Genomic DNA, 26697 nt, shown 5'->3' with positions numbered 1-26697 from the left:
AGCCCAAGTTCTGCATTTTCTACAAAGAAATGTACCACATCTCAAAGTCATTTTACTAACTCCAGATCCGTGTTTATCATGGCACAATAACCTCTTTAAGTTCTTCTTATTCTAGAAGCAGAATCTAGGCGTCTCACCAACTATACGTCTAATGTTATCAGCTATCGGTATCTTCCAATTCCTCCTGATAACCTCACATACCTGTTGAGCATCATTACTGAATGTAAGCAAGCACCTCAGTCCCCCAGTTTCACTTTTTTTCTCTGGGATTCGGTTCATCTTCCTTGTGTGTGTCTCCATCCAAGAAATAAGACTGACCTCTCATGTTTCTTAGACACCTGTTATCCAGGACTCCTTTCTGGATTTCCCTCTTTTTATATCCATGCATGTGCATTTTATTAAGCGATACGTCTCTTCCTTGTATGTGTCCTCAATGGTTCAAAGTCTAGATGTTCTAAGAAGCTGACCTTTAATGACATGTGTATAAAAATATGTCTAGGGTGCATGCTAGTCCTATGTAATAAATGGTTTTTCCAGCAATCTTTCCTATGTATTTGAATATTGAGATTGCCATCCATTCCATACTGTAGTGTAACATCTAGAAACTCTATCTTCTCTCTAGAACTACGAACTTCAAATTGAAGGAAGGGCATAGTATTGCCAAGGTATTCAGCAAAATCAGAGAGTTGTTGATCATTCCCTGTCCACAGGATGAATATCTCATCCACAAATCTTCTGTAGTAGGCTATAATTTGTCTTCCATGTATTTAGATTACTAAGGACATGGTCAGTCTCCCATAGGGGCATAACAATGTTGGAGTAACTGTTAGCACATGAAGTGTCCATTGCTACCCCCAATTTCTGCTAGTAATTTAATTCCCAAAGAGGAAAATGTTGTTGTCTAGAATAATATCCAGTAACATACAAATATTTGAAATGGTAGTATTATCAAAGGTGTTCCTTTGCTTTAGAAACTGCCATACGGGCTCGATATCATAGTCATTCGGAATGACTGTGAAGAGACTTTTGACACCCATTGTTACCATTGTCAGATTTGTTTTGGCATTCTAGGACTGAAAACAGTGAAATAACTTCTGTGGAAATTGGGGGGATGTCCTTCAATACAGTTGTGGCTATAGGTAGTACTGATTTTAACTTCTGTTCTACAAAAATAGATGCTGGCTCTGTTATCCAGCCTCTTCCAGAAACTATAGGATGCATTGGTGGGTTACGTCTGACCTTGTGGATTTTCAGCTTTGTACCAATGAGGGACACATACAAGGAAGAGATGGATAGTTTGATACAATGTTTCCACAAACGTAGATATAAAAAGAGGGAAATCCAGAATAACTTCAAGATGTGGTACATTCTTTGTAGAAAATGCAGAGCTTGCGGCTCCATAAATTCCAGCAAACTATTCAAGCATCCGATTACCTTGAAAACATACAGGCTCAGAATGTATGCAGATTGTAGCACTAAAAATGTTATATATGTTGCCACCTTCTGTCTGTGTAATGGATTTTATGTTGGCAAGACCGTTTAAGGAACGAATTCTGCGTCACTTGAGTGACATCAGATTACACAACAAAATGAGTGCTCTTTCTCAACATATTGCCAAATACCCTGATCACAAGTTTTATTTCATGGCCTTGAAAGTTATTGAAGAAAGTTGGAGAGGAGGAGATCTATTCAACAGAACAGAAATTTTTGAAACTCAATGGATTGCTGACTTTACAGGCTGACAAGTTGCCTGTCTTGAATGGGATGGTCCCTTTAAAGCCTTTGCTCATGGGGTGAAGACTTCTGAGATGACTGTAAGATTGACAGATCATTACCTTTTAAAACCAGGAAGTTCTACTAACAAAACAGGATCTGAAGAGGGCAACTGCCGAAAGTACATATCCACTTGTATTTATTTTTAGTTTTACTCTGAGTTTCATATTTTTTTATAGATTTTATTGTTTGAGTCTATTAAACTAGCTTTTAACCTTCACCGTGGTAGCACAGCTTTACTTTATTCACACACAGTAGTTTATGGTGGTAAAAGCTGCCTTTAGCACTCGAAGGTGTGTTTTACTTTGTTCATCATAACAAATAGGGAACTCCTGTCTCCCCCCTTGACATGACAAAAGAAAAGTCAGACTTCTTTCCCATTTCCTTTCCCATTAGCATTAAAATTATAAAATAGCATATTAGTTAGCTTCATGTGTAGCATGAAGCAATCTTAGTTGGGCAGGCAGTAAACTAAATTAAGACAGAAAGGTTCTTTGCATCTGAATATTTGTCTAAAATAAAAATGCATAAAATCTACACTAATCACATTCAGTACGGCTTCTCAAGCCGCTTTTATTAACAAAACGAGGAGAAGAGCACGTAGCCAACAGTCTCTTTCAACAGTTAATGTAACTGTATTATTCAGTTTAATCTTTATATCTTGCAAGACAGGATGAAGTTACCAGGATGCATGGCAATTAAAATACAGAACAAGCGTCCATTGCATCTGCACCCTTGGCAACCCAGTCCCACCCCTGCCTCCCTCCCTGTCAAACATTTGTCTTGCAACTTGTAAACAGTCAGATAAAGCTTTGTACAGTCTAGAAGAGATTTGAAAGCCCAGATACAAAACCACCATTAATCACCCATTTAATCACAGACATGATTCATTAGTTCCAAAAGTCATTTCACTTATTCAGGTTTGCAAAATAAATGCCATTGTCAGCTTCTCCAGATTCACCCTTCCTGTGAAGATTGATTTGACTCTCTTTCTTGTAATGGCAGATCAGTTATGTCAAAAACCCACATTGAAACCCCTTCCTGTTCAAATTGTATACTCGTTCATTGTGACCTTCTGTTGTAACAAAACTTGCTGCACTTTAGCTTTCCCTTCCAGAGATTAGACAGAGATTTAATAATTCCAGTTGTTTTATGCTTTTTTTTCCAGATTTCTTGGATGATGAGAGGGTAGAGTTAGCCATTTTTTTATTATCTATCTGCATGGTTTCCACTTCCATGTCACCTCCACATTGACCAGCTGGTTGTCCTCTGAAAATCATTTTAAGACATTTTGTAATCTCTTCTGGCTACGATATTATGATTGTATTGCTTTCATGCTGAGTCCATATCATTTTAGGAAATCTTAACTGACAAGATAACACCAATGTTTCAGTTCCTTAAAAAGGGGACTAAACACTGTTCTCTTCTGAAATAGTGAAGAGATGAAGTAAGAATGGGATGTTCTTCGTATTTCACTGTTGCAGTCTTCACACTTGAGTTATCTACCTGCAGGTAGCCCTCAGTCGGTCCGAATACCAGAGTCTTGGGATTTCTGCATTGGATGCTGTCACCTCTTCCATAATGTCAGGTCGTCAGGGGAATAAAACATGCAGCCGATGCCATTACATCAGTTTTTCTTGCCGCGTGGGAGCCCGAAGCAGAAGGGGTTTGCAAGTGCCGGTCGGCCGCTACCTGAAATTTTCGTTTTTCAAGTTTCAAACCTGAAGTCTTCTAAAGCCTAGTACCCTGTTGAGGATCCTTTTTTCTTGCTCTAACCAATGTCAGAAAAAGTTAACAGTTGTCTCGCCTGTGGAAAGCAAATACCTTACAGAGATTTTCATTCTTACTGCGTCATCTGTTTAGGCCCAGACCACGACGTCCCTCGCTGTCGGTTTTGTGCCTTGTTCAATGCCCGAACTATTCATCGGGTTATTTTTGTCTCTAAATTCTTTCGCTCTCTTTCTCCGTATTCCGAAATGGCTTCGATAAGCCATCCGACTACTGACATTCCTTAAAAACGCAAGGATAAAGACAGAGACAGACCGCATAGGTCCAAAACTGCCAACGACGCTTCCATTAAGCTAGTCACCAATCCGCCTGTACTCAGTGAGGTGCTTTCACAGCCCCTGTTACTCGCTTCTTCAGATTCGCAGGTCTCTACTACTGAGACCCATTCGGAGTCCGGTATGCCGCGAGATGCTTCTTTGACTATGGAACCTGCGGATGTCTCTACCTTGGATGGGTTCAGAGCCGCTGTGCAGGCACCAGCTTTTGAGGGTGTATTCAGACCTTCCGATGTTCGTATTAAACCGACTACCTCTTTAATTACTAAAACTACCGAATTTCTCAGGCCCAGAGTTCGCACTGCGCCTAGGAAACAGACGACCAAAGCGCATTCTCAATCTCCCATGCCACAGAAACAAATGCTTAGAATGGCTGAAGACCTTATTACTTTAATTAGGGGAAGCCAGCCTTCCTCCTCTAAAAGACAAAGAATTGATTTTCCTTCTGATTCTACAGACCATGAGTCCGATGACTCTGACCCCTGTGATTACCAGGACATACCCTTATCTACCTATGAGGATTCAGATGCAAAGGATTCCACTCCCTCTGCCTCCCCCCCCCCAAAGGACTTTTCTTTCTGTGAAACCTTGCATACCCTCAGAGAGCATTTCTGTTGGGAATGCCAGGATTACCCACAGTCCAAAAAGCGACTCAGGGAATTTTTAGACTTGCTTCAGCATAGGCCTCTAGCTATACGCCCTGTCCTAGATATTGTAGATGATGTCTTCATGGAATCCAGTCTTACCCCTGATACTTTACCACCAGCTCCTAGAAAGCTTGACAGGTACTACAGAGTACCTGACTCTCACAAATTTCTCTTTAAAAATCCCACTGTGGATCCAGAGAGCATTTCCCAGGGACCTAAAGGTATTAAGGCTACTACAGCCAAAAACTCTACCCCTTCAGACAGGGATTCTAAGGCTCTAGACAGATGGGGTACGAAGGTATATACCTCTGCAACTCTTGCCATCAGGGCTTTAAATTGTCAGTTTCACATTTTGAAGTACCAGCAGCATATTATGGAACTAATTTAACAAAAAATGTTGTTGATTCCTGATTGTGCAGAAAATAAAGACTTACAAGAGTTAATGCATTCTGCAAACCAAGTTGGTAAACATACTTTGCATTGTGGTTTTGATGCCTTAGAAGCATCTTGCAGGGCTGCTGTCACTTGGTCTGTTCTGAGAAGGCATGCTTGGCTGAAGGAACAAATCATGCAAGACCATGTCAAAGCAAAATTACTAGATGCTCCATTAAACCAAGAATGTTTGTTTGGCTCAAAAGCAGAAGAAGTTCTTAAAAAGATGGAGGAAAAAGCTAAATCTATGCAAACTGTTAAAGATTTCTTACAGGTACAGCCACCTAGATTCAATACGCATTGGCCTTCAAAAAACTGGTCCTTTCTAGTCCCTCCCAAACCTTCTCAGCCCAAACCCAGGGGAAGCAGACCACAAAGACTTCAATCTCAGGGTATGCACAGATCTAAACAATGGAGTGCTCCCTCCTCAAAAACAGGGAGTGGTAAGCCACCCCCTTATGGAAAAAGTTCACAATGACTTGTCCCTCATCCTTCCCAGCCATGCCCAAGTACTTGCACCCCAAGGAGGAAAACTCGCCCTGCATGCAAAAATTGGGAGTATATTACCCAGGACCGATGGGTCTTAAACATTGTATCTCAGGGATAAAGATTCTACTTCCACTTACTGCTACCCCAAGCGGATTGCCAGACCTTTCTCCAAACCAGTGGGCAGAGGCCTAAAAGCAAGTACTTTCTCTTCTCAGTATCACGGCTATTCAACCTGATCCAACAGAGCAAAGGGGACAGGGTTTCTACTCCAGACTGTTCCTGGTGCCCAGAAAAGAAAACTCTTGGTGCCCTATTCTGGATCTGTCAACTCTCAACACCTTACTGGTGGTACCAACATTCAAAATGCTTACACTCCAGCAGCTGCTTCCTATGCTAGCCAAGGACTCCTGGCTAGTCACCCTAGACATAGAAGAGGCTTATCTGCACATCCCTATAAGGGCATTTTACAGGAAATATCTACATTTCAGTTTTCTGGACTTCCCTTTGGCTTATCTACTGCACCCAGGGTATTCACAAAGTGCCTGGCTCCAGCCATTGCATACTGCAGGCAGAGAAATATTCAAATTTACCCATACTTGGACGATTGCCTGATTCAGGCAGACAGTCAGGAATTGCTACTTCAGCACCTGATGTTTGTAAAGAGACTCTTAACTTCTCTGGTGTATACCATCAAAGAAAGGAAATCACATCTGGTACCCAGCCAAAAGATTGTATTCCTGGGAGCAAGCTTGAACACAATTTCCCAGATGGCATTCCTCACTCCAGAAAAGCAGGTTTATTTGACAAATTACTTCAAACTACTGGCCATTCAAACTACTGGCCACCCAAACCCAGCTATCTGCAAGAAAAATACTGTAAGCCCTAGGGTTCATGGCCTCATATATTCTACTAATTCCATATGCAAGACTGCATATGAGGAAACTTCAGTGGTACTTAAAAGTAAACAGTGATTCCTATCATTCATTGCCTAGGGACAGATTTCCTTTGGTGGGAAGAGGCTTGCAACCACAACAAGGGACTCCCTTTCACTCAACCCCCTGCCGCCTAAACCCTGACAACAGATGCATCAGACTATGCATGGGGGGCTCACATGGCAGGCAAATGCATTCAAGGCAAATGGAGCCCAGGACAAATTCACCTGCATATCAATCAAAAAGAAATGTTAGCTGTACAGAATGCACTGACAGCCTTCAAATACCTTATCCTGCCAGGACAACTCTTGATAAAGACAGACAACACCACAGTTATGTGGTACATAAACAAGGAGGGGGGAACTCATTCCTACCCACTCTGCAGGTTAACCATGGCTCTGTGGAACACAGCCTTGAGCAATCAAGTGCACCTGCAAGCTCATTTCCTGCCAGGCAAACAAAATTCACTGGCAGACGACTTAAGCAGAAATCTAATGGACCCACGCGATTGGAAACTGGAACCCAACTCATTCAAACTTCTAATACACAGGTGTGGGGACACCAGAGGTGGACCACTTTGCTTCCCTCCAAAACCATCAACTGAGCAAATTTTGCACCATTAATCCCCACAGCCAAGCATGGAAAGTGGATGCCCTATCCTTTACATGGGAAAACCTCTCAATCTATGCCTTTGCCCCTCTGCCCCTCCTTTCAAAAGTACTACTCAAGATCAAACAGGACAGGCCAAGGACAATCCTTATTGCACCAGACTGGCCACGCCAGCACTGGTAACCACTCCTATGCAGTCTGACAGCAGTGCCACCCTGGCATCTACATCAGACTCCCTCTCTGCTGTCCCAGCAGGAGCGACAGATTTTGCATCCTCAGCTGCAAACCCTGAAACTGGCAGCCTGGCTTATTCCCTGAATACATCACCAGCAACCCTCAGCAAACAGTTGCTGGATGTTATCCTTGAGGCCAGGAGGCCTAGTACTATGAAATCCTATTCAGAAAAGTGGAAAAGATACTGTTCTTGGAGCCAGTCTCAAGGGAAGGACACAGCCATGCCCACCTTACCTCAAATCCTAGATTTTCTAGCAGAGCTGCTCCACAAAGGCCTATCCTTTTCATCAATTAAGATTCATGCCTCTGCCATCTCAGCTCATTACAATACTGAGCCACCCCTTTTCTCTCACCCTCTGATCAAACAGTTCCTGAGAGGAGCTAACAATTTAAGACCCCCAAGGAGAGCTCCCACTCCTGTTTGGGACCTTAACTTGTACTAGAGAAGCTCACACTCCCCCCTTTTGAGCCTGCTGCTACAGCAGAGTTAAAATTCCTCTCTTGGAAAACAGCCTTACTTCTACCCATCACTTCAGCAAGAAGAGTGTCTGAGTTACAGGCCTTTATGGTTGTGGAACCCTTCATTATCTTCCATGCAAACAGGGTTTCCCTCAGGACTAACCCATCATTTATGCCCAAGATGGTATCCAGGATAGCTTTAAACCAATCAATCCATTTACCAACCTTTTTTCCTAATCCTCAGAATAAAGGGGAAAGGATCCTGCACTCCTTGGACGTGCACAGACGGCTCAGGTTCTACCTTGACAGGACTAAACCTTTCAGAAAATATGACCAGCTGCTAGTCAGCTTTGCTACAGGGGCAGAGGGCAAGGCCATTTCAAAGAGAACCATTTCTATATGGATAGCACACTGCATCCATTTCTGCTACAAACACCATGGAAAACCTACTCCACAGGGGATCAGACCTCATTCCATTAGGGCTACCTTAACCTGTACGGCATTTCTCAAGGTAGTCCCTACCAGGGACATCCTGGAAGCTGCAACCTGGATTTCTGTGCACAACTTCACCAAGCATTACCACTTACCTATCTTTTCTAAATCCAGAGCTGGATTTGCCACAGCAGTCTTAAAAGGCTTGCTAGCCAGCCCTAATACTTCTTGACTGCCTCCACCCTTCCTCAGCTTTGGGAATCAACCCAAGTGTGATGACTGCAACAGTGAAACATGATGAAAATAGTACAGTTGTGTACACTTATCATAAATGTAGATGTTCGAGTGTATTCACTGTTGTAGTCCTGGTTACCCTACCTCCAGCCCCCTGTCTTTTTTGTACTTTCTACCTATCCTTTTTATTGGCCATATCTTATGGAAATGGTATTTACTTTTTATAGGAGGTGTTCCACTCCATGTGATTGCTTCCTATTTTCCTGACATCTAGGGCAAGAAAAAACTGATGTAATGGCATCGGCTGCATGTTTTATACCCCTGACGACCTGACGTCATGGAAGAGGTGACAGCATCCAACGCAGAAATCCCAAGACTCTGGTATTCGGGCCGACTGAGGGCTAACTGCAGGCAGATAACCCAAGTGTGATGACTGCAGCAGTGAATACTCTCGAACATCTACATTTATGGTAAGTGTACACAACTGTACTTTACTACTCCTCCTATCTTTAGGTAGTCTCCAAATCTCTGTTTTTTTGTTTTCTTAGTATCTCTTCCTTGTTGTTATAATCCAGAAGTCAGAGAAAAAAATGATTCGGTGAGGAAGTAATCTTGTTTGTAAGGGATATTCAATGAGCGTTCTGTACCACTGAACACCTTTCCAGATTTAACAATTTAGTCAGTTCTTTTTTTAACAAAACCCACTGGTTCATTTCCTTGTATGCTTTCCTGACATACCTATTATTTGTAAGTTATTGTGCCTGTTGTAGTTTGCCAAATCATCCAATTTCAGCTCCATTTGAATTGATCTTGCCAGCATCTCAGCCATGTTTTTCATGGTGAGCCAGAGCGACTTAATGATTAGAAAAGTCTTGCCGATTTTTCCCAGTTGAATCAGAAATGTACTGAGTTTCTCTTCTTGTTACTTGCCACCTTTAGATCTGATGTATTTTTTAATAAATCTTGCAGTAGTGAGGCAACATCACCTGTGGCACCTTGAAGTTTCCAAAAATTCTAAGTTATCGTTGTGTGTTGCAGTTCTTCAAGTGCCAGACCGTTTTCCCACCACTGCAATTTAATGTTTTTAGCAGACACTACATGAAAGAAATTCTTATTTTCTCCAACTTAAACAAACCCAAAAATGCACCAAACCAAGTTATTTGCACCTTATACATTGATAGATCACTATTCAAATTATGAGAACCTTACTCCTACTACACTTTCTCGATTAAAGAATCATGTTGTCTTGGTGTTTTCCTGTGTGTGCTCCATTGGGAGGTTGTATAAATTTTGCAAAGAAATGAGAACTTGCTTTACATCTTGGAAGTATGTAGAGTTCCCTGAAAAGTAAACAGTATCTGTACCGGCTAGGGAAGTGATTACATACTAAGCAAAGTGTTTAAATACTGCAGAGCACAGAGTCATGTTTCACTGTACTGCATGCCTTATCATTCTGCACAGGTAGCTGTTTTTAATTCCTCCAGAAATTATGCTATTGCAGATATTTCTTATAAAAGTTGTGGAACAACTGAAAGTAAAATCCCATTATATCAGTTTGTCCAATCTGACATTTCCTACCAGATGTTCCTTGGATTTAATCTGGCCATTTGCAAGTGCCTTGGTGACCCAACCTTCTGCAGATTTTACCCACAATCCCCTGGGAACATCCCCAGATCTTATTTGTCCCTATAGCATAAGGATCTCGACAGCACCTCAGTTAAGTATTCTCTTATAAAAAAATATTTTTCACTAATGGAATTGTATTTCTTTGGCATTTCTTCTTCTATATAGTTTCTTTTACTTCTTTTCTTGTTATTAATGCCTCAGCTTTTATTCAGGTCAGCATTCTATTGCTTCACTAACTTCTAGAAAAAAGTTTCAGCATTTTGATTAGCTATACTATCCGGTGGTTGTTTAGCATTTGCTGTTCTAGTGCTTCTAGTTTTAAGTGATTGTTTTTGTTAATTCTGGTTATTCTTGACTGTATCATGGATAAAACCTTCTAGAAATGCACTAAGTATGGACATAATCTTACCCCACAAGATGCCCATGATATACTTGTAATCTGTTTAGGCTCTAAACACTTAAATATAGAGTGCTCTATCTATAAATGATTTGGACCCCGATCCCTAGCAGACAGAAGATCAAAGCTCATTATCAAAGGCCTTCTGCCTACTGAGCAAGCAGAGAGACATGAAAAGAGAAACAATAAAAGTAAGCATAAAGGCAGGGAGGGCAGAAAACATAGGAAGGAGGACCAGGTTTCTTCTTCTTCACTTATGTTGCCAAGGAGTGAGTCTTCTCCTTGACTTCCAAAACTTAAATCCCCTCCCTTAAAAAAAGTTGTGATTAGGGCAGGTCCCCTGTTAAGTCTACCATTAGACACTTGTCCAAGAGGCAATTAAATCACTTTTTTTCTTCAAGACCTCCTTCAGCATCTTCTCTGCAGTCTGTGAGATTTATCATAAATGCATCAGAAACCAACTGGGAACCTATGATGTGAGCCTTCCTTAAGGTACAGGTGATGTTTGGCATTATCCAGTTCGTTTCTGGTACTAGGGCAGATCAAGTTGGCCTCTCAGCCTCACCACTTTTAGCTCCTTCCCTGGTGTCAGTCTCTGCATTGGTTTTGGAGAAGGAGTCTCCCACATATCCTTTTTCTTTGGCATTGGAATTGGATTTTGCATCCAGTACGCTCTACACCAGCCCTTTCTTTATTGAGTTGGATCTCAGACCCAGATACTAAATGTTTAGCCCTCAGCACCATCTGCAGTTTTAATTGACCTGGAACTGTTTTCACTGTTGGGTTATTTTGTGTTCGAGGCTGCAGTAACGATCTCCACCTCAAGACCATCTGGAATCCCAGTATCAGTATTGCAGTCTTTGACAGTGCCCACATCCGTCTTGTCAGGGAAGTGTCTTTTCAGATGATTATACCATCGGGTCTATATCAGAACATCGAAGTATTAAAACTTCGAATGTTCTGATATCGAACGCTATTCAGCGAACGCTAAGAATAGCGAGGCTGCAGAACAGCGAATTCTTTCCTCAGGAAAGAATTTGGTTGGCCGTTTCTGTGGCTTCGCTATTCTTAGTGCTGTGGTGGAAAGTTACAGGTTGGGTTCAGGTAAGTGTGCGATTGTTTGTACGTTAGGGTTAGGAGCAGGTTAAGTCAGTTATGGCGCGGGTTAGGTGTGTGTGCGACTGTGACAGACTTTAGGGTTAGGGACGATTTAAGTGAGTTAGGGTTAGGGCGCGTCTTAGGTGAGTGTGCGATAGTGACGGACCGTAGGGTTAGGGTTTGGGTTAAGGTAAGTGGGTAGATAGTATTGTGTTTAGTTTAGTGTAGCGTTAGATGTAGGAATTTAAGTGTATGTGTGTGGTTGCTGTTTGTTTGATGTGCTTGTGTTGTGTGTATGTGTTTCGGAGCAGCAAATGTTTTCCATGGGAAAAAATTCGCTTTTCTGAATGTTAGATATTTTCATGTTTAGATGTTTTGGGGCAGATGAAATTTTCATCTTTTTATAACGTGATATAAATGCATACCATCAATGCAGATGTATTCTGGATCGGCCTTCAAGGTCAAGGAGAGGATGACTGCCTCCTCCTCCCCCAGGCAATCAACAGGACTTCCATGGGCACCAGCTCCATCCCTAAATGCTCCTCCGTCAGCTTGTACTTGTATTCATCATGATTCCCAGGGACAGAGCACATCCTTTGTAGATACACAGTCAGTGCAGTCTGACTGTTCCTTAGGCTCTCACCAGCCGCAAAAGAAAGAAAATGTGTAGAAAGAGATATGTAGCCTCCCTTTCAGAGTTCCTGATGTCAAGCCTCATTTTGCACTTCAGTGTTCAGGGTTCAGCTTTCTGAGCATCTTGTCTTTTTTTCCTTCCTTTGGCTCTGACCTTCCAGGGAGGTTTATATTTCTTAATACTTGGAATTTTTCCAACAGTCTAGAATACGTTTGACAAACTTCTGAAGTGAAATAAAAAGATATGTATCACTTTGAAAAAGCACAAAACGGCACAAACAAACTGATGAACGAAAGCAATCAAAACTGGGAAAGTCAGGCACCCTGACACTTTAATAAAACCCAAACTGTTAAAATAACAATGTAAAAGCATAAACCACTGATAAACAAGTCTGATTAAGGGCTTTTTGACTAGTTTAGTAACTAGACTTCTTCAGATCACTAAAACAGTCAGGTTTTGCTTAAATACTCACTTCCCCTCCCCTTTTACTTAATTGGTTAATTAATGCCACAATGTTTATTATTGGAAAAAAAAATAATCCAAACAACTCTATGAAATTTTTAAACATTAAAAATAATTATAAATTAAGGTGACTATAATAATACTACTAGTGGTAACTATGCATATGATAATGTTCTTTTAAACAGACGGTATAAAAAACAAACAACAGACGTCTTGTTAGATTATGTAGCCTTGTACTGTGATGGTAAAATGTAATAATATATGATAATGAAATATGGACCAACATTGCAGGAGGTACCAAAGTATAACTTAAGCCTGTATTTCTTTATTTCCTATGTCTGTAAATACTTTGCCTACCCTATATTATCTAGTTAAGTTCTTACGTCTTACTAGGCACTTGCTCTATACAGTAACATTGGTACTTACCTAACGGAGTGGGAGTCCATCACAAGAGATCGTTGGGTGTTACAAATTATATCCAGAGGCTATTCATCGAGCCACCTCCACCACCCAAACACCTCCTGGATGTTCCACCTGCGCACAGGGTGGATGCAGCACTGGAAATCGCAAAGCTGCTAAGAAAGTGAGTCATCCAACCTGTCCCTCTAGAACACTCCAGATCAGGTATTTATTCTAGGTTCTTTTTGGTGCCAAAGAAAATGAGGGACATAAGACCCATTTTGGATCTATCCACCTTGAACCTGTCTGTGGCCAAGGCAAAATTCTGGATGGTCACTCTTCAGTCTATCCTGCCCTTCCTGCAGGAGCACAACACACTAGTACCCAACACACTAGTCATAGGTGACTATAGTCAGGCACACTGATGTCCCACTCACCAGGCTAAACAAGGAGAAGGTTACTGTCAGCTGCCTGTCAGGTGCCAGGATCCGCCACATAATCCACGCACTCAGGTCCCTCCACAACAAGTACAAATATGACTCTGTCACTGTCCATGTTGGTGTGAACGACCTGAGACATACCTCCCTGGACTACTTGAAAAGAGACATGGAAGAGCTCTCCGATCTTATAGCCTAGGCAGGTATGACCCTAGCCCTGAGTAGCATTCTGCCATCACTCAGAATGATGCCACAGGACAAAATGATTGACTTCAACAATGTTGGAAAGGATGTTGGCTATATCAGTTGGGTCTGTATATTTAGTCAAATGAAACACAAATTGTTGAGCAAAAACTTTATATAATAATATTATCCGTATTTGTATATGTGAATTATATGGTTTTTGTTTTTTGTATATATTTGTTGTATATATACTTTTTTATATATTTTTTATTTTTTTTATTTTTTATATGTTATATACATAATGTATATTTATAATTTTATGTTTCTTTAAATATGTTGGTCATATGACCTTTGGGCTCTTGTATAAAGCATGTTGCTTGGTTAATGCTTTATGTTTGACACTGAAGAAGGGTTTTTGCCCGAAAGCTTTTTATTGTGCGTTATTATATAAAGTTTTTGCTCAACGATTTGTGTTTCATTTGACGTTCTTGGATTCCAGCTTTGTGGTGTGGATCTGTATATTTAGTGCCATTGTGCTGTAACTCAGAGCAGATCTGAGTGTTGCCATTGAGATTCTTGACATAGCTATAGAATGCTTTGTGGTTGTCTTTAGAATCAGTGGCGATTTTGTTTTCGTGACTAGCTTTGGAGGATTTTGTCAGGGATCGCAGCTTCTTACTGAGGCTGACCAGGGAGCTCCTCCACTCATGGGATTTTACTCTTTTTGCAACAGTTTCTTCCTTCTGTTGTACAGTTTGTTTATGGCAGGGGACCACCAGATTGGCTTACTTTTTTTGGAGGATAGCATCTTGGTTCTGTTTGGGGTAGCACGATCCATGCACTCATGTAAGTGCTTATAAAGTGCAATTTTGTAGGATTCAGTAGTTGTAACTGTATTGTCCATCTGCATGAGTGTCATGAGGTTCTCCACTTCTGTCTTAAGAAGCATGAAGTTGGCTTTGGAGAAAATTTTTACCATGGTTTCCTTAATTGGGGGTGGGAGCAGGATGTGGATATCTAGGGTAATTAGCTTATAGTCGGATCAGACCAATGAGGCGTTGACTTCAGGTGTGGAACACCGGTCACTCATGTTGGTAATGACTACATCTAGGATATTGTTGCCCCTGGTGGGGGTGTGGATAAGTTGATCCAGGGCTTTGGAGTTTATGAATTCCAGAAAGCTTTGAGCGAAGGAGTTGGTACATGAGTAGTTTTCCCAGTTAATGGTGGGGTAGTTGAAATCGCCCATTATTAGGGTGTTTGGTTGAACCCTAATATTTTCCAGAACATCAAGAAAAGAGGAGTGGGAATCCAGGGGCTTGGTGGGTGATCTGTAGCAAGCTACAATTTGGATTGCAGTTTTGCCCAGAGTTAGTTGCACTTGGATAACCTCGGCTGCATTATGCTGAGCAACTAGCCTGGAGGTGTAGATATCCTTAATAAGTATGGACACACCTCCGCCTTTGTTGTTCCGGTCCAGGTTACATGACCAAAAAGTGTGGTATGAGTTATAGCCTGGTAGTGCAGGGGTGTTCTCTGGAGCCTTGAACCAGGTCTCAGTCACTGCACAGATATCGATGTTCTCCATTTTAAGGAGTGCTTCGAGTGAGTGCATTTTGAGATTTAGACTTCTAGCATTGAGTAGCATCACCCTTAGTTTTTGCTTGCCTGCTCCTGTTATGGTGGTGAATTTGTCATTTGAACCTTGCCTAAAAAAGGCAGTATAGGGGTGGCAAGAGCCTTTGCCAGTAACCTGAATCTCAGGGGCGACAGGTGCAGACCATCTCTGGCAAAGCATCGTGGTCTGTCTATCATGTCATCCTAGGCAGACAGATACTAGATCCCTTTTGAATGACACTAGAAGCTTAGCCAATTGTTGAAGTCAATCATTTTGTCCTTATACTATGGTATCATTCTGGGCAAAGGCAGGATGCTACTTATGGCTAGGGTCATACCTGTCTGGGCCACATGATCCGAGAGCTCTTCCATGTCTCTTTTCATGTAGTCCAGGGAAGTACGTCTCAAGTCATTCACTCCAACATGGACAATGACAGAGTCATATTTGTACTTGTTGTGGAGTGACTTGAGTGCATGAATTATGTGGCGGATCCTGGCACCCGACAGGCAGCTCACTGTAATTTTCTCCTTGTTCAGCCTGGTGAGTGGGACATCAGTGTGCCTGACTATAGAGTCACCTATGACTAAAGTGTTAGGTACGTTGTCTTGACTTAGGGGCTGTTGCTGGGTGGCACACTGGTGTTGTGAGCTATGTGACACTTTGGTTGTGATTGGTGTTTGTTTGCGTTTCAGCTTCGGAGGTCCTTGTTGCTTGTGCAGGTTACAGTTAAGGGCCTCCGCATATGTGGATTTAGTGTTGCTATGTGTGGGTGTTGGTGTGAGTTTAGAAGGGCTATGTGTTGCCTGAGGTGTAGTGTGGGTGTTAACTTTCTCCTCTTGACTGTCTAGCACAATCTTGGGTGGAGAGAGCTTTGCTTCTAGTTTGGCTATGTAAGTGCATCTCTCACAGGTTGTAGTGTTGGGTGGTAGGAGGAGAGAGTTGTCTGTGTACATGAGGTATTTGCTGCATTGCCATAGTGTGCCCAGATTCACCAGGTGGACAGGAGAAATCAACGGAAGCTGACCCTTGGACATGCTTGGTTTGGTGCTTTTTTGAAAAGTACAGGAGCTTTTTTCCCTTACCTTAGTAAGGTACTTTGCAATTATAGGCTTAGTGCCTATGATTAATTTCTCCTTATTAATAAGAAGAGTTGAGTGTTTGTATCAGTTTAAGGCTTCCTAGTGCTTTCCAGCAGGTATTAGAGCAAGTGCTAATCACAGGGATGCTTAAAGGTAAGATGAAAAAAAAATGGTTTATCCTAAACACTGCAGTGTACACTAGAGAGGTTAGATGTGAAAGTAGGTAACTTAAGTTTTACCTGTCTAAAAAGTTAAGTTTTAGTGGAGAGTCACTATTTTTAAAACAGCAAGATAGATTGAAAGGGGGTGATCACTTTTCTATTCCAGTACTATGGAATAGAGTAGAATGGCCAGTAAATTTAAATAGTTGAAGGGGGATGATTTCACAAAATGATAATTTTGTGCTTACTCACACAAGCCAGTGAAAGCATGGGTCCCCTTACGAGACCAATTTGCATATCAGCATCCTGGAGATGAGGGAGGTGTTTCTAACGGTGTAGAATCTCCATGCCCATCTCCCTTCAGAAATGATTGCTATCCAGACAGACAGTATGTCGGTGGTCTGGTACATCAGCAAACAAGGAGGAACCAGATCATGCCCCCTGTGTCATGAGGCCATGAGAGTATGGGAATGGGCGATCTCCACCGGCCATTTTCTGGTGGCAGTGCACAATCTGGGGAGATCCAACATTCTAATGGACAGGCTCAGCAGATCCATTCTGATGCCTCATGAGTGGTCTCTGAATCCCTCAGTAGCAAAACAGATCTTTCAGCAGTGGGGTCAGCCTTCCTGCGATCTATTCGCCTCTCTGTCCAACTCGAAATGCAGCAAGTTCTTCGCTCTGAACCACCCTCAGAGGGAAGCCCCCAGAGACGCTCTGATTCATGCTTGCCCCCCCCCCTCAGTTTTCTGTATGCTTACCCTCCTCTTTCCTTAATATCAAAATTTCTTCAGAAAGCTTGCAGGCTGGGGAGCTTGGTTATCCTCATTGCCCCATTCTGGCCTCGCCAGGTCTGGTTTCCCTCTCTGAGGTCTCATCTGGTGGCTCCACCATGGACGTTGGGTCCAGTTCCAGATCTCATATCTCATCCCTCAGGGATTCCCCATCCAGACCTGGACAGTATAAATTTCACTGCTTGGCTGCTTCAGTTACCATGGCAGTCAGGACTCTCGGATTATCTTCTCCCATCAAAAGAATTCTAGTGGAGGCTCATAAGTCTTACACCAGAAAAGTGTACTCCTGCAAATGGAAACATTTTTCTATCTGGGCCTCTCAGCGTGCATTCTATCCTTTCATGGCTTCAGTTCCTGTGGTGTTGAAATTTTTATTGGGAATTTTTCAACAAGGTACTAGTTTTTCTACTGTCAAAGTCCAACTTATGGCAATTTGTAATTATCATGTGGGGGGTAATATGACTTCCTTAGCATCTTCAAAGCTTTGTAAGGCCTTCCTCAGAGGTACCTTTCTTCTTTGTCCCCCGATAAAGGACCCTATCCTACCGTGGGATCTTACTCTTGTACTTCAAGCATTAGTCTTGCCTCCCTTTCAACCTGCAGCTTCAGTGGATATGCAGTTTCTTTCCTGGAAGACTGCCTTTCTGGTTACATTACTTCCGCTAGGAGAGTTTCGGAACTTCAGACTCTATTGATCAAAGCCCATTATATGATTTTTCATAAGGACAGGGTGTCTTTGCATACTAATCCATCTTTTCTATCTAAAGTAGCTTCAGAGGCAAACATTAACAAGGTAATCAACCTCCCAGTCTTCTTTCCAAATTTTCAAAACAAGGGGGAATATAAATTGCATTAATAGATGTGCACAGACAGTTACATTTCTAGTTGCACAGGACAAAAACCTTTCGGAAATCTGACCAACTTTTCATTTCGTACTCCAAACCCTTTTTAGGGAAGTCAGTTTCTAAAGTTACCATCACCTGTCAGATTTCTCAGTGTATTATTCGGGCATATTTAACCAGGGGGATTTCTCTGCCAAATTAGGTGAAAGTACATCCCACCAGGTCTATGGCCATCTCAGCAGTTTTTTGGTCCAGGTTTTCGTTAGATGATATTTGTTCTCCAGCCACTTGGTCCTCATCCCATACCTTTATCTCACATTATAAACTGGACATTGTATCCAGGAACAGGGCATCCTTTTGCTCCGCTGTGCTCCGGAATATCCTTCCATGAGGGCCTCCTAGGTGTTTGGTAGCTGGGGACTCTGTCCTACAGGTTGAAGATCAGATGAAGACAACTACTTCAGATAAACAAGTTATGTACTTACCATAACGTTCCATCCTTCCCTCCTTCCCCCGGCCTTGTGTGAACTGCTACTACCTCCTAAGTATAATGGAGGTCACCCCCATAGAGTGTCTTTTATCCTTGTTGTGGTGTTCTGGTACGGACAAGTCTCTGTTGGGTCGGGTTATGGTAGTGGATTGGGCAGCAAACTCGATCTGAAGGGAGGAAGGCGGCAGGAGCATTGTGGGTAAGGGGAGGAGCTTTGAGCTTGGATCAGATGTTGGATATGCAGCCGAGTCGGATCAGATACAGATCCGGGAACCCACAGGTTGAAAACAAACGAAGAGCAACTACTCAGATGGAACGTTATGGTAAGTACATAACTTATTTTTTCTAACTACATTTCGATTTAATCAGCTGCCCTAAAGCCATAGCCATAATTATCTAGTAGATTGCATTTAATGGAGTTTAAAATGATGCATACATTTTGCACTGGTAATATTGCTGCATTTTTTAAATTTTTCATATTCTGTGGTACCATATTTTTTTACTTTCTTATAACATCTGTTACTACCCCAAATATTAAGTTGTCAATCTCGCCTTCATTCTTGCTTGATGGGTTCGGAGCCGATCCCTCGGCTCCGACTCGGCACTTGCTAAGCTCGAGAGTCACTTTTACCAGCTCGAGGCAGCCCCATATCCCATGATGCAAGGCGGTAAGTACCCAGATTTCGTTTGCCGCTTCGCTTATGAGGTCCTCCTTTTACCAGCTCCTGGTAAGTGATTAAAATACTTGATATTTTAGCCCCTTTTTACTAAAAACCCTTTAAATTTTAGTTTTAAGTTAATTTTAAAGATTTTCTGACAGAAATTTACCTGTCTCTTTTTATTTTTTAGTCAAACTTTACCCATCCCATCCCCCCCCCCCTGTTAGGGTGTGTGTGTGTGTTTGTCTACTTATACCTTTTTGGTATATTTAATTTAATTTAATTCTTTGACTGGTGTGTGTGTGTGTTGTCTTACACCATGTCAAAAGAGAGGGTCTCAGGCTTTAAGAAGTGTGACTCGTGCTGTCAGAAGATGTCTCTGACAGACGGTCACACTTCTTGCCTGTATTGCCTGGGGCCTCTTCACCTGCAGGACTCCTGTGCTATATGTCATTCCTTCAGCCAGAGAGTCCTGCAGGAAAGAAGAAACAAACTGATACTTAGGGGCCTTCTTAAGCCGGAGGGCTCTCCGGCTAAGTCGTCTCCATCCAAATCTGCCAAATCTTCCAAGGCCCAGGCTTCTGTGTCAAAGCCTGCGGCCTCGGCTCCGACTCGTTCTGAGTCGAGATCGGCTCCGGCTGGAGCCGATTCTGGCTTAACTAAGTCTTCGGCACCGATGGCTATCGGTGCCGATTCTGCATCGACCACTTCGGTGTCGGCTCCGATCGGTTCCGACCACCATGTGGCACAGGCATCGGTGTCGGCTCCGATCGGCTCCGACACCGCTACTTTTGTGGCTGTATCGGCTCCGGCTGGAGCCGATGCATCGAGGCTACCTGTCGGCTCCGATAAGTTGTCGGCTCCGACAGGGTCTATAGTTTCATCGGTTCCGATGGCTCATTCCAGGAAGAGGTCGAGGTCTCCTTCCTTGGAGCCGATACTTTCGGCTCCGGCTTCACCTCTCCTTCGAACGGAGCCATCGGAGCCGATCTTCAAGGTCATCCAGGCTTTCAGACCATGACTTAGAGAGAGTGGTCAGTAGATTACTTAAGTCACAGGCACTGGCCCAAATGTTACATAGTCCGTCTCAACAGACGACTGTTGGTCCACACCCCGTTACAGTTCCTCCTTCAACTCTACCCCAGAGCTTGGAGTTGGAGTCTTCGGGAATGGTTACTGCTACGGCTGGAGGACAGATACCCCTTCTGTTCCTTCAGCCTCTACTCTTATCTCCTCTTCGAGACCTTCCTTAGAGGGATTCGGTGGTCGGGCTTCCATGGTCTCCTCCGAGGAGGTGAGTGGCATCGGACCCTTGTCCGAACCCGCTCTTCCCCTTGGAGCCTCGGCCTTGGTGAGCTCGGCTCCGACATCTGCCTCGGAGACTTCCCTCTCGGTGGTCCCTGGAGTTCCTAGTTCTTCGGAACGGGTTCTCTCGGACCTGCCTGGGAGGGGAGCATTCGAGGTGATGAAGAGTGTGCTGGCCCCTGGTATCAGTCAGCAGTCTGTTCCCTTAGCTCCTCCCTCTATAGTGCCTGTTGACATCTCTGCCACTTCTCTTGCTACAGGACCCAGAGATCCTCCGCCTCAGGTTTCCCCATTGGGAATTTCCCCCTCTTCCGAGGATTCTCCTGATGTTTCGGGAGATCCTCCTAGGAAGAGGACTTGTAAGAGGAAACATGTAGACTCCCCCGAGTCTGTCACTTCAGATACTGACTTTGATGAGTCAGAGGGATCCCCTAGATCCCCTCTGAGGATGTCTCCTTCTCAGACATCCTAGAACTCCTTAAACAGAGGGGAAACTGGCCCACCAACAATCCCTCTGAGGATGAGTCAGTATACCTAGAGGCGTTTGGATCTCGGCCCTCCACCTCCTGGGTGTCTCCGCCTTCGACCCCTTATGCAGGTTATTGCCGAAGGCGTGGGCAGCTCCTGACTCTGTAGAGCCAGTCCCTAGGAGGCCTTCAAAATTTATCACTGCCCCGTGTGACAAGCAATTCCTCACTAAGGGTGTCCCCGCTGATGCCATGGTGGTGGCTGCTGCCACCAAGAAGGAACTTGCAGATCCTTCCGTACCCCTCCATCCTCCTAATAAGGACTCTAGGACCATAGATAGGTACGGTAAGCGGATGTTTTCCTCAGCGACCTTTGCTATGCGTTCGCTGAATTACCTATGTCACTTCACCAGACTCCAGAGGGATATCCTTAAGGAGCTGGGTGAAGTAGTACAGGATCCTACAGCTGCAGGAGCTCAAGAAAAAATTGCTTCGCAGCTAGGAACCCTTAATTCCATTGCAAACTCCTCCATGCGGCTAATATCATATGCTGCTGATGGAGCGAGTAGAGCCGCAGGTACAGGTGTGGCTCTTAGACGCCAAGCCTGGATGCGGCTATGTGACTTTGCAGATCCCTTCAAGGCGTCCTTCACAAATTCTCCCTTTGATGGGTCAGCTTTGTTTGGCCCTCAGGTGAAGGAAACTTTGACCAGGTGCGAGCAGGACGGCAAGACTCTTTCTGCTGTAGGAGTCTGTTTTTCCACCCTTCTAGACCTTACCCCAAAGGACAGAAAGGTGGAAAAATGTGGTTCCGCAAATCCCAAGGAGTCACGCCGGATTCACGTGGTCAGTTTACCCCTAGAGGCAGGGGGGGTAACAACAACAGACGCCGCTCTAGACGCAGAGGGGGTCCAAAACAGGGAAACAGAGAGCCTCTCTGACAAGCCCTTTCAGCATCCCTGAGATGTTGCCCGGCTGTCCCTCCTTGGAGGCAGTCGGGAAGATTATCACTGTACCCAGAAGCCTGGCATTCCCTCACTCAAGACAGATGGGTACAGTCGATCATATCCAAGGGTTACATAATTCCTTTCGAGGAAAGTCCTTTCCCCTCAAATTCCCTTCCAGATGTACCACCGGTCTAAGGGAAATTGCAGAGTTAGAAGTCTCAAAACTACTGCAAAAGAGCCATTCAGCCAGTTACAACAGACCATTCAGAGCCCGGAATCTACTCAAGGTTCTTTTGGTCCCCAAAAGACGGGAGACTGGAGACCAATATTGGATCTCAGCAGACTCAACAAGTCTGTGAGGAAGACAAGATTCGAATGGTCACTCTTCAGTCAATTCTGCCCTTCTTACAGAAGGACAACTGGATGTGCTCAATAGATCTTCAGGATGCGTACTATCACATCAAAATTCACAGACGCTCCAGGAGATTTCTCCGCCGGCTGGGGTCCAGTCATTTCCAGTTCAGAGCCCTGCCCTTTGGTCTCACTACAGCCCCCAGAGTGTTCACCAAATGCATGGCAGTGGTCACGGCTCACCTGAGACGTCAAGGATTCCAGGTGTTTCCGTATCTCGACGACTGGCTCCTGTCAGCCACCACCAGGCATCAGCTTATACAAGCCAGGGATTACACAATAAATCTTTGTTCTCATTTGGGCATCTCGATCAACTTGAAAAGTCATCCTTATCGCCCTGCCAGTCTATTACCTTCATAGGCGCAAACTTAAACACTGTTCGGATGTCAGCTACCCTTACAGATCAAAGAGTTTCAGACATTCAGAGTCATGTCAGGATCATTCTGGCCAACAAGAAAGTACAGGCCAGAATGGTTCTAAAGGTATTAGGCCTCATGGCTGCGGCCATTACTCTTCTTCCCTGGCTCGATTCTACATGCCTTCTTCAGTGGATGCTGTTCACACAGTGGTCGTACCAACAACTTCCTGCGTCACCAGATTCTGGTGACACAGACTTGCAAAGATCATCTTGCTTGGTGGATCACATCTCCTCAGGTTCACCAAGGCAGGTACTTTGTACCCCCATCCCGATAGCCACTGTCACCACGGATGCCTCCCTGATCGGGTGGGGGTCATTATCAGGGCAGGATGGTTCATGGGACGTGGCAGCCGTCCCAGTACCATCTGCACATAAATGTCCTGCAGATCAGTGCAGTGCTTCTAACGCTGCAAGCCCTCAACGACTTTCTTCCCGTAGGGACAATTGCAGTCCACACAGACAACATGTCTGTAGTTTGGTATATCAACAAACAGGGCGGAACCAAGTCCTACCCCTTGTGTCGAGAAGCGCTCAGACTATGGCAATGGGCGATCTCCTCTCATCGGTTTCTGGTAGCAACGCATATCCCTGGGAAAACCAACATTGTAGCGGACAGATTGAGCAGAGCTATTCTCATGCCTCACGAGTGGTCTCTCAAGCAATCTATAGCGGAAGAGATTTTTCTGGAATGGGGTCGCCCATGTTGCGATCTTTTGCTACTCCCCAAAACAGCAAATGTCCAGACTTCTTCTGTCTCTTCCTCTACCAGGCCATCCCCCCAGAGACGCTCTGACCCAGGATTGGCCCCAGGGACTTCTTTATGCCTTCCCTCCATTTCCTCTGATCCCTCAAGTTATCCAGAAAGCTACCGCTTTGAGAGCCAAATTGATTCTCATTGCCCCTTACTGGCCTCGACAAGTTTGGTTCCCGTTCCTCCATCATCACCTTTTGGTGCAGCCGTGGCATCTGGACCCAGTGCCAGATCTTCTGATTCACCAATCGGGTCAGCTGCACCGGTCTATCCCTTCTCTCAACCTCACAGCATGGTTGCTCCACTTCCTTCCTTAGCCAGGCTTCCTTTGATCTCTAACCCAGTTAGAGACATCATAGTAACCGTTAAAATCCTCTACCAGGAGGATTTATACAAGCAAATGGAAACGTTTCTCTTATTGGGCTAAGGCCAAGAATATTGATCCTTTCACTGCCCCTGTTCAGGCAGTCCTGGACTTCTTAGCAGAGATTTTTCATGCAGGCTCCTCTTCTTCCACAGTCAGAGTTCAATTGGCTGCTATCTCCAACTTTCATGTCGGGATAGCAGATCATAACATTATGTCCCATAGGCTCTGCAGGGCCTTCTTGAAAGGAATTTTCCTACTAAAGCCTCCAATCAGGAATCCTCCTCCTCAGTGGGATCTAAATTTAGTGCTGACATCCTTGATTCTTCCCCCCTTCGAGCCAGCTGTTTCTTGTTCCCTGAAATTTCTTTCTTGGAAAACTTTATTCCTAGTGGCTATTACATCGGCCAGGAGGGTGTCTGAACTTCATGCTCTATCAGTTCGACCCCCCTATTTGGTTTTTCACAAAGACAGAGTATCTTTGAGAACTAATCCAACCTTTTTGCCTAAGGTCGCTTCAAAGACCAATTTGAATCAATCCATTGATCTCCTGTATTTTTCCCAAACTATTCAGACAGAGCTGAACAAAAGCTACATTATCTTGATGTCCACCGTCAACTTAGATATTATTTGGACAGAACAAAAAATTTAGAAAATCTGATCAACTTTTTGTTTCCTATGCGGATAATAAAAAGGCCTTCCTGTTTCTAAAGTGACCTTGTCCAGATGGCTTTCTTCGGTCATCTCTGAAATTTATCTGCTCAGGGGAAAACAGCTGTGCTCAAAACCTAAAGCACATTCAACTAGGAGCTTAGCTACTTCTACAGCCTTTCAAGCTAGACTTTCTTTAGACACTATTTGTGCAGCGGCCACTTGGGCCACTCCTCACACTTTTGTTTCCCATTACAAATTGGACTTGGCCTCCAGGGACAGAGCCAGCTTTGGCTCTACATTCCTCAAGAGTCTGTTCCATTGAGCCACCCAGGATAGAGGTGCTAGGGACGCGGTCCCATCAAGCAAGAATGAAGGCGAGATTGACAACTTAACATTAAGAAGTTATGTACCTACCATAACGTTCCATGTTAGTTGTCTTCTCTCGCCTTCTTTCTTGCGACCCTCCCTCCTTCCCCCTGGCCTGGACAGACCTTGTTATAAGAAATTATTAGGCTGAAGACCTTTCAGACCTGGTCCTTCTTCCATCCTGTAAGTTTTCTTTCTTCCTTTGGGAAGTGTTTTTTGCTTGGTGCTATTGCCCTTTGTCATCAAACGAGATCTGGGTACTTACCGCCTTGCATCATGGGATATGGGGCTGCCTCGAGCTGGTAAAAGTGACTCTCGAGCTTAGCAAGTGCCGAGTCGGAGCCGAGGGATCGGCTCCGAACCCATCAAGCAAGAAAGAAGGCGAGAGAAGACAACTAACATGGAACGTTATGGTAGGTACATAACTTCTTATTTTGTTCTTTTTGGAGCAAGCTGTATTTCTGTGTATTAAAATGTAGTGCTGTGTAATTTTGTCTGTGTTTGCAAAACAGTATTATATAACTAGCTAGAAATTTATATGAATGTGTGTGTGTGTGTGTGTGTGTGTGTGTGTGTGTGTGTGTGTGTGTGTGTGTGTGTGTATACATATATATATATATATATATATATATATATATATATATATATATATATATATAGATATATATAGATATATATATATATAGAGTAACTCCATAATAATTCATGGATGTTGAAGAAATATTTACTAATAGACCATGTAACTCCTTTGTTGCAAAACTGTATTTAAAGTATATGTATCAGCAATTATATAATCTTGCAAGCATGTTAATGAAATGTTTATTAACTGATTGTTCTGTCTTTTAGGCTCCACGTCCACCCAAGCAACCCAATATTCAGGATTTTCAATTTTTTCCACCACGCTTATTTGAACTACTTGAAAAAGAAATACTCTTTTATCGGAAAACCATAGGTTACAAGGTAAATATCAAAAGAGTATGTACATATCTATAGTGATAGTCAAAAAATAAAACTGCAAATGAAGTTTATTATACAGTTCTTTGCATATGTGAAGGATACTAAATATATATGATCCATGTGAATTTCAGAATCTGTTCATTGTACATGAGACCACTAAACTATTGTCAGTTTTTCATTTCATCCTCACATATGGGTTACGGATCCTATCCATCGGATCTAACTTGGCCATTACTAAGCTTGTGGCAACCAAAAAAGCTCTTGAATAGTTCCTCTTACCCACAGTCCATCTCTCCCTGTTAACTCACATCGCGTTTGCCGCAACCAAAAAAGCTCTTGAATAGTTCCTCTTACCCACAGTCCATCTCTCCCTGTTAACTCACATCGCGTTTGCCGCTTCACGAAGATGTGGTCCTTTTATTTAGCTCTTGGATTGCCAGTTTAATTGTATAAGCTTTTTGCTCTCTCTACCTGCCTAACTCTTTTTCTTCTTGTATTTTTATCCTTTTTTATCTCCCCTTGTCTTTAAAACCTGTTTTTCTACAGTAACCGCCTTTTTATTAGGTTACTTTCACTTCTCTCTTTTTGTCCCTTTAGTAACCATTTTTTCATAGGTTACTCCCCTCCCTTATTACCTTTTTAGGTAGTCTTAGCTACTGTTGTTAGTAGTTCTTCCCTTTTTTTCTTCCTCTCAGTTCTAAAAAAAAAAAAAAAAAAAAAAAAAACTTTCCTTTATCCTTCTCCTTTCTGTGTTGTAGTAGAGCATTGTGATTGTTTTACTTGTTCTCCATATTGTTTTATGAGACCAATGGCAGAGAAACAAGATAAGCCTACAGGCTTTAAAAAATGCAGGAAGTGCGGACATAAAATAACT

At 43.3% G+C, this 26697-nt stretch overlaps 1 protein-coding gene across 1 annotated transcript in view; it reads left to right on the top strand.

The window, feature by feature from the left end:
• The window catches only part of LOC122789775 (probable global transcription activator SNF2L1), a 2109210-nt gene that overhangs the window by 1737812 nt on the left and 344701 nt on the right, over positions 1-26697 (top strand). The window contains exon 19 of the mRNA XM_044057215.1: positions 25713-25826. Coding sequence (XP_043913150.1) covers positions 25713-25826 — 114 coding nt within the window. The remainder of the gene's footprint in view (positions 1-25712; positions 25827-26697) is intronic.

This window comes from Protopterus annectens, chromosome 15.part0 (assembly GCF_019279795.1).
Source record: "Protopterus annectens isolate FY-2018-M chromosome 15.part0, PAN1.0, whole genome shotgun sequence".
NCBI classification, from domain to species: Eukaryota; Metazoa; Chordata; order Ceratodontiformes; family Protopteridae; genus Protopterus; species Protopterus annectens.
This window is presented reverse-complemented; position numbering and strand designations above follow the sequence as displayed.